The sequence below is a fragment of the Mobula hypostoma genome, chromosome 21 (genome assembly GCF_963921235.1).
Source record: "Mobula hypostoma chromosome 21, sMobHyp1.1, whole genome shotgun sequence".
NCBI lineage: Eukaryota > Metazoa > Chordata > Chondrichthyes > Myliobatiformes > Myliobatidae > Mobula > Mobula hypostoma.
The window spans coordinates 61967988-61982606 of NC_086117.1; the positions used below are offsets into that span (position 1 = coordinate 61967988).

Consider the following 14619-nt stretch of genomic DNA (forward strand, 5'->3'; position numbering starts at 1 on the left):
CCAATTTGTCCGAGTCCTTCTGTAGACTCCCTGATTCTCAACACTACCTGGCTTTCCACCTAGCTTTGTATCATACGCAAACCTGACCACAAAGCTATCAATCCAGATCATTGATGTCTAATGTGAAAAGAAGCAGTCCCAACACTGACCCTTGAGAAAACCCACTTGTCACTGGCAGCCAACTAGAAAAGGTTCACTTTATTCCCACTCTTTGCCAATCTACAAAACATGCTAGTATCTTTTCTTAATGCCAAGGACTCCTATCTTTTTCAGCTTCATGTGCAGCACATTATCAAAGGCCTTCTGAAAATCCAAGTAAACAACATGCTCTGACCCTCCTTTGTCTAGCCTGCCTGCTATTTCAACTGATTTGTCAGGCAAGATTTTCCCTTGAGGAAACCATGCTGAGTTTGGCCTATTTTGTCATTTTCCTCCAATTTTCCTGAAACATTATCCTTAATGATCTTCCCAATCACTGGGGTCAGACTAGCTCGCCTATCATTTTCTTTCTTCTGCCTCCCTCTGTTCTTAAGGAGTGCAGTGACATTTGCAAATTTCCAGTCAGACATTCCAGTATCTAGTGATCCTTGAAAGATCATTACTAATACCTCCACAGTCTCTTCATCTGGTCCAGGTAACTTATCTACCTTCAGACTTTCAGCTTCCCAAGCACCTTCTCCTTAGTGATAGTGACAAGATTCATCTTCAAGTCTGAATGAATATGCCACAGTTGCCATTGACTGCATCTAGGGCTGTGTGGATGAGTGTGTGCCTTTAAGAACACACTGGACATACCCAAACCAAAAGTCGTGGATGAACCAGAAGATTTGTAGTTTCCTGTGGCATTCTAGACCAATGATCCAGAACTATACAAGAAGTCCTGGTATGACCTATGGAAGTCTATCTTAAGAGTGAAAAAACAATTCTGTTTGGAGTTTGCGACTGAGTTGGATGCATGTCAACCCTGGTAGGGTTTGTAGGCATTACTTCCTATAAGGTGAAACCAAACATCATGAATGGTCATGATGCTTCATTCCCAGATGAGCTCAAAGCTTTTTAAGCAAGCATACTTTGAAAGGGCAAATAAAACTACACCTATGCATAATAATAATAAGTACTTTATTGATCCTGATTGGGAAATTCTTCTGTTACAGCAACAACATTTAAAAACACACTTAGCAGTGAGCAGACTTAACTAACATTAAAATGCAGAATAACAATATACACAATAATAATAATGTACAAAATAATAAAACAGAAACTATTGTACTATGATGCGTGTTCTCCTGTTACACAGAGATGAACTGTTATTTATTGCATTTGGTAGGAAGAATTTTCTGTATCAGTCCTCGTGACAATGGAGCTAAATTAATCTGTCCGAAAGGGTGCTCCACTGCTTATTCAGCAGGTCATGGACAGGATGTGCCAGATTGTTCATAATGGATAAGTTTGTTTAGTGACTTCCTCTCCACCACGAACTCAAAAGAGTCCAGGTTATCATCAAGGACGGATCTGGCTTTTCTGATGAGTTTATTTGGTCTTTTTGCATCACAGCACCGATGCTGCTCCCCCAACATAAAGCTGCAATGAAGACAGACTGGTAAAAGATCTCCAACATCCTGCTGCACACAATGAAAGATCTCAGCTTCCTTCGTCTGTCCATCCCCTTCTCGTAAACAGCCAATGGTGTTGGTTTTCCAGTCAAGTCTGTTGTCAAGATGAACATCCAAGTACTTGTACTCCTCCATCACCACAACTTGTTCTCCCAGAATGTATACAGGGCTCATCACAGTCCTATTCCTCCTAAAATCAATCACCATCTCTGTGGTTTTGGCCACTTTCTGGAGCAGGTGATTCCTCCTGCACCACTCCACAAACTTCTCCCCCAGTCCTCTGTACTCCGACTCCTGCCCACCTCTCATACACCCAACCACCGCAGAGTCATCAGGGAACTTCTGCAAGTGACAAGACTCAGATTTGTACTGAAAGTCTGAGGTGTTCAGTGTAAACAGAAACTGAGACAGGACAAATCCTTACAGTGTCTGTGATCTTTAACTTGGAGGCTGATGTCAGAACATGTTTAAAGGGAGTGAACCCTCTCAAGGCATCAGGCCCTGACGGTGAATCTGGCAGGGCTCTGAAAACCTATGCCAACCATCTGGCAGGAGTGTTCAAGGACACCTTCAGTTTCCGATTGTATACTGTATGCGTTCTCTGATAGTAAACAGAAACATTTCACTGCTGCAGTTGGAGGTTCCCATCCTCTTCAAAAGGAAGGCAATCAGACCAATGCCCAAGAAGAGCAGGGTGAGCTGTCTCAATTGCACTCGAACAATACCTACCGCGACAAACTGCTTTGAAAGGTTGGTATGGCCAGAAGCAACTCCTGTCTAAGCAAGGACCTAGACCTGCTGCAATTTGCCCAACATCACAGTACAGATACAGTGGAGGCAATCTCACTGGCTCTCCGCTCTGTCTTGGATCCCCTGGATAATAGCAATCCCTGTTTATTGATTTCAGCTCAGTGTTCAACACCATCACTCCTTCAGTACTAATCAACAAGCTCCAAAACCTTGGCCTCTGTACCTCCTTTTGTAACTGGATCCTTGGCTTCTTCATCAGGATATCACAGTTAGTGTGGATTGGAAATAACATCTCCACCTCACTGATAATCGACACTGGTGCACCTTAAGGATGTGTGCTTAGCCCACTGCTCTGATCTCTCTACACCCATGATCTTGTAGCTAGGTACAGCACAAACACCCTGTATAAATTTGCAGATGACACAGCTATTGTAGACAGAATTTCTGATGGTGACGAGGAGGCATGCAGGCGTGAGATAGATCAGCTGGCTAAGTGGTGTCACAGCAACAGCTTGCATGCAATGTCGGAAAGACCAAGGTATTGATTGTAGGCTTCGGGAAGGGAAAGACAAGAGCACAGGCACCAGTCCTCAGAGAGCGATCTGACGTGGAAAGGGACAGTTTCAAGTTCCTGGGTATAACATCTCTGAACATGTATCTTGGGCCCAACATGTTAATGCAGTTTCAAAGAAGGCATGATAAAGGCTATATTTTATTAGAAGTTTGAGGACACAAAGATTCTAGCAAATTTCTACAGACATACCAAGAGAGCATTCTAACTGGCCGCAGCACCATCTGGGTTGGAGGGGCCACAGCACAGAATGGGAAAGTTAGAATCTCAGCCTCCCTAGCAACCAGCCTCCCTAGCAACCAGCCTCCCTGGCAACCAGCGCATCTTCAAAAGGTGATGCCTCAAAAAGGTGGCATCATTAAGGACCCCCATCACCCAGGGCATGCCCTCTTCTCAATGCGACCATAAGAAAGGAAATACAGGAGCCTGAAAGCACACTCTCAACATCTTCTTTCCAATTGTCATCCCATTCCCATTTCTGAATGGACAATTAACCCATGAACACTACCTCACTACTTTCACTCTTTTTGCATTACTTATTTAATTTTAATTTTTAAAATATATTTTCTTATTGTAATTTGTATTTTATTATTATGTATTGTACTGTACTGCTGCTGCAAAACAACAAATTTCATGACATATTTAAGTGATAAAAGAGCTGATTCTGGTTCAGATCCATTCTGCCCCCTGACACTTCCGAATTTCTGGCCCACTTCCACAGTGAAGACTGACTAAAATATTATTACATTGGGCCATCGTTTCTTGGTCCCCCCATTACTGCTTCTCCAGTGTCACTTTCCGGAGCTCCAATATCCAGTCTCGCCTCTCTTCTACTCGTTTTATATCTGAAAAACTTCCGGTGTTCTCTCTGATATTATTGGCTAGCCTAACTATCTTTTCTCCCCTTATTACTTTCCAGTTGCTTTCTGTTGATTTTGAAAAGCCTCCCAACCCTCTACCTAATTCTTCCGATATATGTCCTCTCTTTTGTCTTTATACTATCTTTGACTTCACTTGCCACGTATGGTTGCCTCATCCCCCTGTTAGAATACTTACCATAGACCATAAGATTCAGGAACAGAATGAGGCCATTTGGCCCATCGAGTCTGCTCCGCTCTTTCATCATGGCTGATCTAACTCCTTCTCAGCCCCAACCTTATATCCCTTCACACCCTGACTAATCAGGACTTGGCCTTCACAGCTGCCTGTGGCAACAAATTCCACAGTTTCACCACTCTCTGGCTAAAGAAATTCCTCACCTCCATTCTAAATGGATGCCCCTCTAATCTGAGGCTGTGTCCTCTGATCGTGGACTCTCCCACCACAGGAAACATTGTCTCCACATCTACTCCATCCAGGCCTTTCAACGTTCAATGTGGTCACCCCCCACTCCTCTGAATTCCAGTGAGTACAGACCCAGAGCCACCACACACTCTTGATAAGAAAAGTTATTCAATCCGGGAATAATTTCCATGAACCTCCCCCCACCCCCGAACCCTCTTCAATGTCAGCAGATCCTTCCTTCGATAAGAGGCCCAAAACTATTCTCAACACTCCGAGTGAGGCCTCGCCAGTGACTCCTTCATCTCTGGGATGTATCCATCCTGGACCTTCTGAATTGGGAGGCTCTCTGGGGAGAGTATTGAACGCATTGCCTTATGGTGAATGGATTCTGTCAAGAATTGGAACATACTTCGTGCATTTTAACCATTTTATATACGTCTAGCAAAAAATAATCCAAATGACGTGCAAGGACCAAGCAGCTATTTCCAAGCGGCGCTTAGCTTCCGCTGGTTTGATTCAACAATTGGTTAAACCCAGGTTTCCACTCGATTTATCAATGAAGTTGTAAATTTCGCAGGCAGCACGTGACGGAGAAGCGGGAGCCGTTTCCGTGCGGTCTTAAAGCCGGCCGTGTTCCAGCAGACGCCTTGCATCCACTCGACCAGGGAAATAGAACAGGACCCAGCAAAGAGAAGTCTAATCCCAGGGCAGCGAGCTGCCTCCACGGAGTAACTGTAGAAGATCCCGAACTAGCCCAGGTCTTTAAAGATTTCACTTGCATTCTCAGTTATAAATACCAACCCACAACAGCAAGCAAGGATGCATACGCACATCAAAACCTTTCACTAAAGTTCTTTCAGTGTACAACCCATCAAAAGTATTTTATGTTACCAAAATGTATATCAGGATGCCATGAGGGGTTGGGTACGGGTGGGAGGATTATGGAGGGAGGGGGAGGAGGGGAGGGGAAAGGACGGGAGGGGAAGATTATGGAGGGAAGTGTTATGGAGGAGAGGGGAAAGGAGGGGAGGGATATGGAGGGAAGAATTGTGGAAGGGAGGGGTATGGTGGGGAGGGGTGCAGAGGGGAGGATTATGGAGGGGAGAGATACGGAGGGGAGGGGTACAAAGGGTAGGGGTACGGAAGGGAGGATTATGGAGGGGAGGGGTACGGAAGGGAGGATTATGGCGGGGAGGGTTATGGCAGGGAGGAGTACAGAGCGGAGGATTATAGAGGGGAGGATTATGGAGGGGAGTGATATGGAAGGGAGGGATTTTGAGGGGAAGGTTACGGAGGACTTGTGGTCCACGTGCCGGTCGATGGAACTCGGCAGAAAAGCATTTCGGAAAGGACTAGACGGGTGAATTGGCCCTTTTCTGCGCTGTGGTGCTCCATGTCTTTATGTGTTACAAAGATGGCCTCTACACGGAAATATATCGCCGTTAATATGAGGCCAATGATCTGCAAAGTTCAACGTTCAAAGTGATTTCGTCATCAGAGTGCACCTCTATCATCATATACAATCCCAAGCTTCATTTTCCCGCGGGCATACTCAGCAAATCTCTACAACAGTAACTATAACAGGATCGATGAAAGAGAGCTGATGAAATATTGTAAAGACAAGAGATTCTACAGAGTCTGGAAATTCCCCGCAGCGCACACACAAAATGCTGGAAGAACTCAGCAGGCCAGACAGCATCTATGGAGAGTTCATGAAGAGTTCATGTTTCCGGCCAAGACCCTTCTTCACGACTGGAAAGGAAGACGTCAGAACAAAAAGGAGGGGTGGTGGGGTGAAGGGGAAGGAGGATGGCTAGAAGCCAGGTGGGTAAGAAAGGTAAAGGGTCAGAAGGTGATAGGTGAAGCCAGGTGGGTAAGAAAGGCAAAGGGTCAGAAGGTGATAGGTGAAGCCAGATGGGTAAGAAAGGTAAAGGGTCAGAAGGTGATAGGTGAAGTCAGGTGGGTGGGAAAGGTAAAGGGTCAGCAGGTGATAGGTGAAGCCGGGTGGGTAAGAAAGGTAAAGGGTTAGCAGGTGATAGGTGATGCCAGGTGGGTAAGAAAGGTAAAAGGTCAGAAGGTGATAGGTGATGCCAGGTGGGTGGGAAAGGTAAAGGGTCAGAAGGTGATAGGTGAAGCCAGGTGAGTGGGAAAGGTAAAGGGCTGGAGAAGAGGGAATCTGATAGGAGCAATCTTCATCAATGTGACTATAAGCGTATTGATGTGGTTTTACTTAATTACGCGATGTGAGAGTCGCCAGCTAAGCCAGCATTCGCTGCTCATCCCTAGTTACCCTTGAGAAGGCGGTGATGAGCTGCCTTCTTGAACCGCTGCAGTCCCAGAGGTGTGGGTACACCCACAGTGCGGTTAGGGAGGGGATTCCATGATTTTGACCCAGCGACAGTGATGGAACGGTGATATGTTTCCAGGTCAGCAAGGTGAGTGACTTGGAGGGGGATTTCCAAGTGGTGGTGTTCTCAAGTATCTGCTCTTCTCGTCCTTCTGGATGATAGTGGTCGTGGGTCTGGAAGATGCTGCCTTGGGATTGTTGTAAGGTCCACCTAGTTCACTAACGTGAAAATGCCCTTCCAGTCACAGGAAGCACATCAACTACAGAATGGATCATAAAGATGGTATCATCACTCGAGTCGCGTTTGATGTTTCTCCTAAGGGATTATTCTAGTAATGGAGAACGCCTGTGCGTGACTTTGTTTAACGTGGCGAGTCTGGTGCACGGACAGCCACCACACGGTCTTTGACAGATCGGAATCGGGGTCCAGTGGCATGGACTGCAAGGTGACCCTAGACCGTTCACTGCTGCAGCCCGTCTCCGCCTTCACTGTCAACATGATGTGTCATCATCTTCCTCCAGCTCCACCGTTGAGGTCTTAGTGGGATCGCTCTTTGTCTGGAACCTCTCACTTGACATTGCCACCGTGGGTGACCTCACCAGGAGCGGCCACCAGACATCGCTCTTGGAATCTCAGAAACTCACAGGCCATCCCACCACCAAAAGGTGACGACTCTCGGAGAAGGGAGTGAATCATTATGACATTAAGGTTCACATCTGTGGTTTCGTAGCCATCCGTAGTACTGGGGACATCAGCCGGGTATGTGAACACAGAGCACTGGTCTGATTGAACCTTAGCTTCCACCTCAATTCGGGGGGACAGTACTTGGGTAAAATTGGGAAGTAGGTTTATTATTTAGAGATTTGAGGGGATTTGGCATCTCACCAAAAACCCTGGCAAATTTCTACAGATTTACCGTGGAGAGCATTCTAACTGGCTGCATCGCCGTCTGGTATGGCGGGGGGGGGGGGGGGGCGCTACTTCACTGGATCGAAGCAAGCTGCAGGGTTGTAAACTCAGTCAGCTCCATCATGGGCACTAGCCTCCGTAGTATCCAGGACATCTTCAAGGAGCGGTGCCTCAGAAGGAATCCCCATCATCCAGGACATGCCTCATTGTTGCCATCAGGGAGGAGGTACAGGAGCCTGAAGACACACACTCAGCGATCCAGGAACAGCTTCTTCCCCACTACTTATTTATTGTAACTTTTCTTTATATATATATATATATAGATATAATAAGAGATCACGCCGCCCCTTATTACTGTCACGTACCGAGTTACAGTGGAAAAAACTTCCAGATCATTTCATGATATCTGTGATTGCGGTATTCAAGGGAAAACAATAACAGATTGCAGAATAAAATGCTACTGTTACAGAAACCTTGTGTAGCACAAGCAGTCCATAAAATGCAAGGGTATTATGGGGTAGATTGTGCGGGGAGAAGTCAATAGAGTCACAGAATAGTCGTAGAAAAGTACAGCACAGAACAGGCCCGTTGGCCCATCCAGTCCGTGCCAAAACCATTTAAACTGCCTAATCCCATCGACCTGCACTGGGATCATAGCCCTGCGCACCCCGCTCTTAAACGTTGAAATCGAGCTCACACGGACCACTTGTGCTGGCAGCTCATTCCACACTCCCGCCACCCTCAATTGTCTTATAACAGCGGGATGGAAACTTTCCTTGAGCATGGTGGTACTTCCTTTGAGATGTTTGTATCTTCTGCCCGATGGGAGAAGGGAGTAGGGAGAATCCCCCTTCCCTTCCAGTTCTGAAGAAGGGTCTCGGCCTGATCCGTCGGCGCTTTATTTATTTTCATAGATGCTGTTTGACCTGCTGAGTTCCGCCAGCACTTTGCCTGTGTTACTCTAGATTTCCAGTATCTGCAGATTCTCTTCCGTTTACCAATGTTCTGTTCAAGTGTAACATAAAGGGCGCGGATTCATTTGGCGGAAGGGCGTGGGAACAACCTGAATGCCGCAGGCGCTAGGACCACGGGGAGAGCTGTGTGTCGAATGAGGTGGGCTGGAAAAACAGAGCGCAGCGAATCAAGGGCGCCGCGTGGTCTGTCCGCAGGCTCTCAACCGGGGCAGTGCGTTCCCCGCCTCTGTGTTTGGGATAACTTGCATCGTCGCTGGACGGAGAGATCCCAGTTCCAGTTTGCTTCTGGCTCTACAGCCGAACTTAACTGCACCATCATAAACGCCTGCCTCCCCTCCCTCTCGCCTTATATGTTTCATTAGAAAAACCTATCGAGTTGCCGAGAACTTCTCTACCTCCCATGTGAAGGCGAGAACCCTGCTGTGTGTGTGTGTGTGCGAGGAGAGGGAGGGCGAAAGGAACGACATGGAGCATCTCTCCGGCACCCGGGGTTGTTTCGCGTTGTTGACACTGACGGTGTGGTTGCGAGGGGTCGCGGCCGGCTGTTCCGACAGGGAGAATCCCAAATGTTGCACGGGAAGAAATAACCAGTGCTGGGATTTCACGAGAAGGCGGACGACGTGTTACTGCGATACCTACTGTGCGAAAACAGCGGACTGCTGCGAAGATTACAACGCGGTTTGTCAAATTTCAGGTGAGCGATTCCGGATTCCGTGATCTGCAGGGCACAGTGAGACACATATAGATTATACTGAGAGACAGACAGATGGACAGGCGCACTCAGATACACGCACACTCACACACACATTCACACACTCACACTCACACACATACACACACACACACACACACACACATTCACACACTCACACACACACACACTCACACACACACATACATACACACACATTCACACACTCACACACACACACACTCACACACACACATACATACACACACATTCACACACTCACACACACACATACATACACACACATACACACACTCACACACACACACTCACACACACACATACATACACACACATACACACACACACACACACTCACACACACATACATACACACACATTCACACACACACATTCACACACACTCACACACACACACACACACATACATACACACACACACACACACACATTCACACACTCACACACACACATACATACACACACATTCACACACTCACACACACACATACACACACATTCACACACTCACACACACACATACATACACACACATTCACACACTCACACACACATTCACACACTCACACACACACACACATACATACACACACACATTCATACACTCACACACATTCACACACACACACACACATACACACACACTCATACACACACACATTCACACACACACACACACACACACACACATTCACACACACACACACTCATACACACACACATTCACACACTCACACACACACATACACACACACATACACACACACTCATACACACACACATTCACACACACACACACACATACACACACACACACACACATTCACACACACACACTCATACACACACACATTCACACACTCACACACACACATACACACACACTCATACACACACACACATTCACACACACACACACACACACACACACACACAGTGAGAGACAGACAGAAAAACAGAGAAGACAGTTTCACAGAGAGGGGCTCGGTCAGTTTTGTGCAGACTGGAAATGAAGAAGCATTTCAGTCCTTTCGACTGAGGCCGAATGTTACAGGGATTCAGAATCTAAACTGATGTCATTTCTGAATTGATACGCATATCGTCGTTAGTATATCAGTGAAAGATCGTTTGCTATGTTGAAAATCGATCTGCACCGGTTAGCAGTGTTCACCACTGGACTGGAATTTGTTAAAACCGCTAGCGGTAGCTTTTGAAGCGGTGTTGCGGGGCCTGGCTGTTGAAGTAACTTCGCTTGGACGCTGCGTTTGGGCAGTGTTTGACGGGGCGTTTTACGAACGAATGCCTTTCTCTCTTCGCCTGGTTTACTGTCAGATGTGGTACAGTCAGCAACTGGACGCTTGCCGAAGAAAAAGACGTTGGCAGGTTGTTGATTAGTCAGGGCGTCAAAGGCAGCTGAACGGGGTCTGAGAGGGAGAATAAATCAACCATGATGGAATGGCGGTGCAGACCCGATGGGCCGAATTGCCTAATTCTGCATCTATGCCTTATAGTTTTATGTCAGCAACTGGTTCTGTGTTTAATACTGTGTGACATGGAGGTAATTCTTTTTTTTTAATTTTATTTTTATTTGGATAAGGCGTTCACAATTATCATGTACTTTTTCACACATATAACCTTTTCCATTTTTTTATATGTATAAAACTACAATTATTTATACATTCTTAAGTACACATTGAGATGATATAAAAGCAAAATAAACATTTAAATAGATAATTATGTACTGTGGTAAATCTAACCTATTAGGCTAAGTAATGAAATTAGTTGTTAAGAAAAATGGTAATAATAGTTTCCATACAACCCTTCTGGACCATTTCCACTGGTCCAAAATGTTGCAATTCTAAGAAAATTACTTTTACTTTACAAAATGTAAACCGTGAGTAATCTTCACCCGCGAATAATCGGTGAATGAAACCTGAGATAATTTTGTTTGGGTTACAGGAGACGCGTATGAATCGTTCGCCACTAGCCCCCCGCCCGCGTAGACTAGCGCAGGTTCACGTTATTTTGTTTACAGAGGCAGCACAGAACAGGCCCCTTTCGGCCCCCAGAGCGGCGCCAGCCATCACCCTGATTTAACTCTAGCCCGATCACGGGTCAATTTACAATGACCAATTAACCGGTACGTCGTTGGACTGTGAGAGGAACCCGGAGCACCCGGAGGAAATCCACGTGGTCACAGAGAGAACGTACAAACATTTTTACAGATCTGCAACTGTTTATACTTGAATCTGCTTTCCGCCTCCCCTGCACTCTCCCTAGGGCCCAACATTTCCCCTCCCCTTATTTTTAACAAATTTCGTTTTAAATGCAACTGAATTTACAAATAAAGTAAATTTGGAGTATATTTTACTGTACAGAGAGACCTCAAGGTGCAAGGCACAATGTGGAGGGAGGGAGGGGGTTCGTTGAGTTTGTACATATTCCACTCAAAGAAGTAAAGTGGGGAAACTGGCCCTTCGGCCCAAATGATCTATGTTGACCATAATGCCCATCTAAGTTAGTCCCACTTGCTTGCATTTGGCTGTCTCCTTCTAAATCTTTCCTATCCACGTATTAACTAGCTTTATGAGGGATTTCTCCATACCTAAGTTCTCCTTGCGTCAGGCTTGCTCCCACTGACACCTCACAGCCTGCCCATGCAGACACCTACCAGTCTCTGTTCAGCTAATTGGATTCACCTCCCGCTCATTCCAGACTTGTCACCTGCAGCCTATTTAACCCCATTTCTTACCCACCATCCTTGCTCACTCATCAAACCAGCTGGCCTTTCACCCTCCCTGCCTAAAGTTTACCTTGTTGCCTGTTTTGTTCCGTTTCTGTTCTCTCTTGTTCTGTGGCCCCTGGTGGCTTATTATTCTGCGGTTTATTACACTGGACAATGGTTGTTGTGATGTGTCTAGTGTGTTAGTGTAGTGGGTAGTGCTTGTCACTCCCACTTTCAGCTTCCACTGTTGGCTAGCAGTCTTGCGAAAAGGAGAGCTGAATGTTTAAGTCTCTCCCTGCAGGTTGTGAGGTATTGGTCGGAGCAGGCCTGACACAAGTAGAACTTAGATAAGGCTTTGCTCTTCCACAGCAAGCCTCATGTAATGCCTCCTCCCTGGCGACACATGGAAACTGAGCTCCTTTCAGACTCAGGCTGAAACACAGAGGGCAGGGGAGGAGGTCTGACCCCTACACAAGTAGCACGAAGGCCCACCGGTGTGTGGACACTCCCTGATGCTCGTGAACCAGATCCCCAGCTATGGGTAAATAGCCCTACTGCCTTATGGGCAGCCTTGGGAGAGATGGAGGCTACGGGAGCGAACTCAGACAGGACATCCGGAGTGGAGTCCCATAAGGCGGCTGGACGTCACTGAACATCCTCTGGCAGCCCCTGCAGCTGAGCTGGTGCCAAACGTATCACTTCATACGTTGGTGAGGCCGAGAGGGGGATCTTGATGACTGGGCATCTCAGGATCTCCATAACTTCCACCCAGGCTTGTGATGAAGATCATCATCACCCATTGTCCTTCCAGACAGACAGATGCCAATCAAACACAAAGGAAAACAAATTTTTTTCGAAAGTATGGCTTCCTCAGAATTTTTTTTTTGCTTATGATAGACCACTTGAAGCTGAACACAAATATAATTTCAGGCTACTTGTAATATGTAGGAATTTGGAGAAACAAGAAATTAATGTTTATTGAATATAATGTGTTTAATTGCATAACAGTACCAATGCTTCTCAATACTTTAACTAAGCTAAAATGTTTTGTTGATGATTTTCATTTGTACTCAGTGTCTGAGGCTTCTCGCTTAAATGTCCAACACTAATCAGCCAGCACTGATGGATTCCAGTTGCCCTGATACCGTTTCTCCATGATCGCAATGTCCTGGTGAAACTTTCACCATGCTCATCACTGACAGCGCCAGGATTTGCAGGGGAAAAGTCTAAATAGGAATGCAGGAAATGAATCTTTAGTGACATGTTGCACTTCATGTTTTTGTATGCTTGAAGCATGTTGTCAACCAGCTGCACATAATTTGGTGCTCTGTAGTTGGCAAGAAAATTTTTAACAACAGCCTTGCATGTGATTTTCTCCAGTTCCACTAGAAGTTCTTCGCATTGTCTGTCATTGATGACCTGTTTGATTTGTGGATCAACAAAAATGCATTCCTTAATCTTGGCATCAGTTGTTCTGACATGAATTATGAATTGAAATAACAAATATAGGTGATTTCAAGAAATGGTGCATGATATGAGAATTTTATAGTGATTTTCATGATCCTCAGTCCAAGATCCATAACATACACACTAAAGTATTCAGGAAGTAAAACCTTGTTGTCCAGCATTATTAAAGTTACTGTTTATGGCTAAATTGTCTCTGCTGCTATTTTTGGGTTAAGCCTGATTACATTACATTACCTGGTAATTTCATCCCAAGTTTAGAGAACAATTTTAAAACTGAATTAAATTTTCAGTTGACTCATGCAGTTCTGTTTGATTTGATATCATAGCCAATGCAGAATTTTCAGTCAGGTGAGGCACAGCGCAGAAAGGGGCCTTTCGGCCCACCCCATTTGATCTATCCCAGTTAACTGCGTTGGGACTTTATTCCTCTATACTGGGTTTACTGACTTCTGGGCTGAGTTTTGTTCTGAAGCTGAGGGGGACAAATCCTGTGTGGTGGCTAAGAAGATACTTAGCTGAGGGTGGAGGGAAAGATGTAGTGTAACAGCTACAGGGAGAGTGCAGTGCAGTGCAGAAGGGTGGCGGGCTGCAGTTTCTTCTAAGGAGGTGTAAGGTGCTCCTCCCTCTCTAGCCTGCTGGTCACCCTTGGGCAAGGTGTAGCAGGCGTTCAGTCCCCCCCCCCCCCACCACCATCAATCAGGGTCAGGTGAAGCCGTGGGAGCAGGTGGTGGATGGTTGTATGAGCATCTGGTGCAGATCACAAGTCTTGGTTATGTGACCACTGACGCCAGGCAGACAATCTCTGAAGAGTATTGGTAATGGCTGGGGTCACCCATCTTGTAAAGACACTGACCAGAACAAGGCAAGGGCAAACCAGTTGCCCTTCTGCAGAAAAATTTGCCGAGAGCAATCATGGTCATAGAAAGACTATGATCGCCCATGTCATACGACACTGTACAGAATGATGATGATGAATCCATCTTAGAAACATAGACATAGAAAACCCACAGCACAATACAGGCCCTTCGACCCACAAAGCTGTGCTGAACATGTCCCTACCTTAGAACTACCTAGGCTTACCCATAGCCCTCTATTTTTCTAAGCTCCATGTGTCACAATGGCGGGGACATTGGGAGCAAGGGTGGACCCAAATGCAAGACACATCTTGTGAGGTTAATTAAATTTAATTTATTGTTCAATCTCAGGAGAGCTAGACAGGAGCAGGAGTAGCGAACTGGACAAGGA

At 46.0% G+C, this 14619-nt stretch overlaps 1 protein-coding gene across 1 annotated transcript in view; it reads left to right on the plus strand.

Moving 5' to 3' along the window:
- Positions 1-8652: 8652 nt before the first annotated feature.
- si:dkey-178e17.3 (somatomedin-B and thrombospondin type-1 domain-containing protein) overlaps positions 8653-14619 on the plus strand; it is a 391904-nt gene continuing 385937 nt past the window's right edge. Inside the window, exon 1 of the mRNA XM_063073230.1 lies at positions 8653-9143. Within this exon, the coding sequence (XP_062929300.1) occupies positions 8915-9143 (229 nt within the window). The 5' untranslated portion in view covers positions 8653-8914. The remainder of the gene's footprint in view (positions 9144-14619) is intronic.